Source organism: Ruditapes philippinarum, unplaced genomic scaffold (genome assembly GCF_026571515.1).
Source record: "Ruditapes philippinarum isolate M1 unplaced genomic scaffold, ASM2657151v2 ctg5212_1_1_1_1, whole genome shotgun sequence".
Taxonomy (NCBI): domain Eukaryota; kingdom Metazoa; phylum Mollusca; class Bivalvia; order Venerida; family Veneridae; genus Ruditapes; species Ruditapes philippinarum.
This window is the reverse complement of record NW_026852669.1, coordinates 54,256-60,368: the sequence shown is the minus strand read 5'-3', so window position 1 is coordinate 60,368 and position 6,113 is coordinate 54,256. Positions and strand designations below refer to the sequence as shown.

General features: G+C 32.9%; 1 protein-coding gene across 1 annotated transcript; it reads right to left on the bottom strand.

Annotated features, from left to right (window-relative positions):
- Positions 1–2,130: 2,130 nt before the first annotated feature.
- On the bottom strand, positions 2,131–5,872 carry LOC132720583 (zinc finger protein 62 homolog). Its single transcript, XM_060704746.1, has 2 exons — positions 5,787–5,872; positions 2,131–4,418 (listed from the first exon to the last, which is right to left on the bottom strand). The coding sequence occupies exon 2, from the start codon at positions 4,196–4,198 to the stop codon at positions 2,165–2,167; it is 2,034 nt and encodes a 677-aa protein (XP_060560729.1). The 5' UTR covers positions 4,199–4,418; positions 5,787–5,872; the 3' UTR covers positions 2,131–2,164.
- Between the last annotated feature and the right edge of the window lie 241 nt (positions 5,873–6,113).

The window sequence follows — 6,113 nt, the reverse complement described above, 5'->3', positions numbered from 1 at the left end:
CATTTCTAGTCAGATTGTTTAGATTTTTTATGTTCACTTTTACACATAGATTTATACATTTAATTCATTCATTTTTATACTGGATTGTTTTTTCATGTTATAGTTTAATGAAATAATGCACATATTTTTAGTAATAAAAATTCAAAAACTGAATAATAAAGTTTTATTTTGTCATTTACTTAACTGATTTCATCAATATCTTCAATGTGTTTAACTCATCTCAGTTCTTTATAGAAAAAAGAGTCATGAAGGTAATAATTTATGCCCCAAAGGGAGGCATAATATAATCGCACCATCTGTCCGTCGGTCTATGCGTCCCCACTTAATTCGTGTTTGGACTGTAACTTTGTCATACATGGAGGTATTTTGAAATAACTTGGCACAAATGTCTACCACATCAAGACGATGTGTCGCGTCCAAGAACTGTGTCCCTACCTCAAAGGTCAAGGTCACACTATCATTTTGAAGTTTCACATTATCGCAATTAGAGAAAATAGGTACACACATTCGTGACCGGACTGTAACTTTGTCTTGCATTAAATGATTTTAAAATAACTAGGCATAAATGTCTACCACATCAAGACGATGTGTTGCGTCCAAGAATTTTGTCCCTACCTCAAAGGTCAAGGTCACACTATCATTTTGAAGTTTCACATTATCACAATTAGAATTAATAGGTACACACAATCGTGTCCAGGCTGTAACTAAATTGTCATGCATGGATGGATTTTAAAATAACTTGGCATACATGTCAACACCATGAACACTATATGTCGCGTCCAATAATCACGTCCCTACCTCAAAGGTCAAGGTCACACTACCATTTTGAAGTTCACTTTATCACAATTAGAGTTTACGGGTACGGACTGTAACTTTGTCATGCATCCAAGGATTTTAAAATAACTAGGCAGAAATGTCTACCACATCAAGACGATGTGTCACGACACAGACCCATGTCGCTACCTTCAAGGTCAAGGTCACACTTATAGTTTGAAGGTACTCATTCTCTTGAGAAGAGTTTGAAGATACACATTCATGTCCGGCCTGTAACTTTGTCATGCATGGAAGGATTTTAAAATAACACAAATGTCTACCACATCAAGACAATGTGTTGCGGCTAAGGCTCATGTCTGTCTGTCCGTGTGTCCCCACTTACACAACAATCATGTCCAGACTGTAACTTTGTCATGCATCGAGGGATTTTGAAATAATTTGGCACAAATGTCTATCTCATTATAACATTATGTCATGTCCAGGAACCACGTCACTTCTTCAAAGGTCAAGGTCACACATTTTGAAGGTTCATGCTATCAAGAACAATATCAGCAATTAGTTACTTTCATTGTCTTTTCTTTTCATAATACCTGCATGCGTAAGAAACCTTTTCGGGGGCATTTGTCACTTGGGTGACACTAGCTCTTGTTGGATATGTGAATAATTTGTTTATTTCATATACATGGAATAACAAGAGCACCGCAAAGGTGGGGCAATATATGCCTTAATGTAAATTTGAGTACTCGAAAATAATTTTTCAATTAGGGAAAGACCCAACCAAGAAACTTGTCTGAAAAATGTTTTAACCTCCAAGCCGGGAGCATTTTTTACCTTGCTGCATGATTCATAAAATTTCTACAGACTACCAAGCAATGCTCTATGATATCTCAATCTGATATATATCAGCTCCTAATTAACACTATGCATTAGGATCTGAGGATCATCAATAGGAGGACCTTGTGACATTTCAAACAACCAATCATTGGCGAGCTTTAATAATTTTGAAAGCTATGCAGTTTCTAATTTTTATGATATTCAGAACAAACATGACATCCATAAAGCCGGCAGGGATGTTGCACTTCTTCATTAATATTCATCATGTACGGAAACAATTAAACATCAATTTTCATATATATATTTTTATAATCAATGCTTCCCAGGGATCACTCTTTCTCCAGATTTTTAAACTTTTTTATTATATATGCTAATCTAAGTCTATATAAATTAAGTGACCTCTTGGGTTAGCTATATATTGACACAGTCAAAGTACATGATGTAGAGTAAAATACTTTGACTAGTCTTTGATTCAACAACATCTAAATAACTTAAGATTTGAACATAAGAAAGTAGCACAGTTATTTAATATTTATTCTCATCAAAATTTAGTTTACTATAATTTTGTCAAATTCACTGGTGAAGCAAACAGCAATTCATCATCATCAACAAAAGGGTCATTAGAAATTTCTTCATCAACAAAAGAATCGTCAGAAATTTCATCATATTTGTCTAAGTTGTCTGTAGGCGTCATCTCTTTAATCAGATGTTGCTGGTTCCGACCTAAATGTTTCTCCGGAAACAACCGGATCAAATCGGTCTTCGTCAAGTCATGATGTTTCTCCATATGTACCCAGTATGGTGATTTTTGGAGAAATCTTCGTAGGCATATATGGCACTCGTGTGGTTTTACACCTGAATGAATTTTTTCATGTCTGATTTTACTTCTCTCGCTCGTAAACTGCCTTCCACAAGTCTCGCATTTCATTTCCTTATTATGTTTTACACACTGGTGTAAATCACGTTCCTCAATAGTATTAAATGACAGTCTGCAATTTTGACATCTGTGTTGTTTGTTACTGTGTGCGTATGATTGATGACGTTTTAAAAGTGTATGATTTTTATATGATTTATTACATATGTTACATATATATGAATAATCTGTAGAATGCGTAAGCTGGTGAGTTCGAAGTCGTCCAGGTGTAGCAAAACTGTTCTCACATACAGAACATTGTAACCATGTACTTTTATCAGAATGTATTAGTTTCTCATGCATCTGTAGTGAAGTCAGATTGGCGTAAGCTTTACCACAATACTGACACATAAAAGGTGTTAAACCAGCATGAAAATTCATATGACCTTCAAAATGACGGATGTGCTTGAATGTTTTGCCACACTGTCTACAATTTAATTCTGATTTTGGCTCATTCCTCCACTCTTTTTTCAACTTCTTTAATTCTTCTTTTGGTAGATCAACATTAGTGTCTATCCCATAAAAGTCTTTAATTTTTGAAATTTCAAATTCATCATGGCCAGATTTTTCATTTGGCATCAAAGAGTAACTTTCTTCAAATTCTGGATACCATGTACCATCAACAACAATCTGGTCAGGCTCACTTTTCATTTCACCTTTACCAAGTTTTTCATCCCATTTCTGTCTTTCAATAGTAAAACTTTTTGAAATGAGTTTTCCATAGAAATAGTTATTGTCTTCCAAATAATCAGTCTTATTCTTGTTATCATGAACAGTATCAATTTTTTCACAATCAGATTCATCATCATTGGAGAACTCTGTTTCTAGATTTCCAACCTCAGTCTTAAATTTATTTGGCTTTTTCTTTTCCTTTTTAGTAAACCTTTTCAATACTCTTTCTTTTCCAGATTTATTTCTCATGGTTTTGTCCACTATTTCTGACACAGCCATTCTCTTTCTTCTTTTCTTAGGAAAACTGTTAGGAATTCTAAACATATTCTGTTCATTATCACTTTTATCACTATCAACATCATCATTATCTCCAACAGTATTATCATCGTTATCATTTACAAAACTGGACACATTAAAATCAGGTGCTACACTGGAAGATTTAAGAATAAGTTTTTCTTCAGAATTTTTTGTGTCAATTTTCTTACTTAGTTTGCTCGCTTTACTTGCAAACTTGCTCTCATTTTCTGTGCTGGCACATTCCCTTATCTGTTGCTTTCCAGTTAAATCCCTATATCTGGTATTTGCAGAGGTTAAGTCAGCGCTGTGATTTTCTACTCTTACTCTATGTTCATTTTTAAAAGGTTTCTCCAGTTCTTTCACAAATTTAACAGCCTCTTTATCCTTGCTTCCAAGAAAATGTCTATGATACTTAGCATAGTTCATCCTCTTCTCTTGAATATCTTCAAGAAGACCAACTTTTGCTGAAAACCTTTCATCTAGAAGGTAATCTTGTTGCCCTGGTGTCTGGGTTGATGCACATATTGAGTCATATTTTGGAAATGCAACTCTGAGCACGTTATCAAAATGATAAGATCCACCTGAACTATGCCCTGTTAAATGCTGATGAAGCAGGCAAATTGAGCTTAAAACCTTGCTACAAACACCACAAGTGAATGGACCAAGTTTATTGGAGTAACAATTGGTTTCAGTGCAGATATGATTCATGGTGACTGGTCGTAGATTTGTTCCTGATGATCTTTGAGTTCTCACCGTAGAAAATGCTGATCTGCATTCACTCTATTAATGTCAGGAACTCATACTTGATACTACGAAAACAGTTTTCTTTGGTAAGTTTGAATCTGTCAATTGCTTGAAGATAAGATGCACTTTATACATATTTTATATGTGTGCCCTTCAAACTTCAACTTATTGTATAATCCAGAATCTAAAATAGAAAAAAATCAAGTAATTGATAAAGTGTTTTATCATATACCCATGCTGCTTTAGCGACTCTGTAAAAACCGGTATTTTGACGTGACATGATTTGACAAATATAACATAAAGATGCTAAATGGTTTTTTTTATTTTCAAATTTTTTACACAATACAAAACATTTATGCATATACATACAATATATGAGATAAACGTATAAGGAGGAATAAGAGATTACTTTTTAGAATCTACAAAGTTTATAAATATAATAAAGGTAATAATTCTACAGTATTTTAACAGAGTTGACAAATTTTTAATACCAGACTTATTTTAGTATAACACTAGCCAAAGATTCATTTTCGTAAACTATTACTTTAAATATTATAGAACTTATTTGACATATAAAGGAGAAATTCCAATTTTACATTGAACTTATATTGGAAAAAAATGTCATTAATTCAAGGGAAACAACTCCTACTATCTTAAAATTGATATCCATTTAAGAGTTGCACCTCTTGTCATGAATACTTTATGCATTTATATCATGAGAAAGATTAAAAAAGACCAAAGGTCATTCAAGGTGTTTAAAAAATAAGGATACAAAAAGGGCAGTGGGTGCAATACAGAGTGGATCAAGCCTAAATAAATGATCTTAAAACATTAGTCTCAGTTAGGCAGCAAAGAAATATATTTTCCCCATAAATTGTCAAACTTTGAAACTTTTTTTTTTTTCACTATACAATTGTGTTCTCAAAAGAATAGCGACATAATTTTTAAAAAGTTGAACACTTGGAACTGTCTTCTTTAATTTGCATCTATAAAGAGTATACTTTCCCAAGATGCTAAATGTTAGCTTGCATTATATAGACATGTAAATATAAAAAAAAAGATTATTTTAACTGTAAACAGTTCTTATGCTGGGTACATGATAAATAAAATAATGTGCAGATTCACTTATTAATTTATTGAGCTTGTTGTATATATTAAGATATATTATTATATATTATTGAAATTCACAATATTTGTTTCAGCTAGCAGCAAACTGTATGCGAACAAAGAAAGATTTAGGTTTGCATTGACATCTTAATTTAATTCAAACATTTCTCCCCACCACCTCCTTAATCAGTTAATCACTATCTCACAGGTACTTGAAACAAACTATTTTAAATGTTATATATAGGCTACATACTATAATAAGACTATTATAGTATATAGCCTATATAGAACATTAAAAATAGTTTGTTTCAAGTACCAAAGGGGTGTCAAGTACCTGTGCACTATCTTTACAATTGGTAGGCCTAAAATTTAAATAACGTAACCATTTTGAAGAATAGGCTGTCTTAAAAACTGAATTTAAATATTATCATCTAGACATACTTACTTATCAATTCAAACAAGCGGCAATCACGCGAGATAAAATCAAAATTAATTAACACTTTTGTTTACATTCAGCAGATACGTACATATGGCGTACAAATTATAAAGGGAAATAACTCAGTAATACGTTAGCCGCTATCGTGTAATTTTACTGCTGTGCTGTTTTCTCCGATAACAGTCTCGTCAATAAAATGAACAGTGACATGAAATGAAGCCCCCATTAAAGTTTATAGCGACTGTATATGAATTACTGGTGTGTACAAGTATGATAAAAGATGAAGCACGAGGACCTTCGTAAGTTACCTCGCTGACAAGTATATAGCTGAGTGTA

Excerpts from the sequence above, each read along its gene's own strand:
- LOC132720583 (XM_060704746.1), bottom strand. The coding sequence starts at position 4,198 with ATGAATCATATCTGCACTGAAACCAATTGTTACTCCAATAAACTTGGT.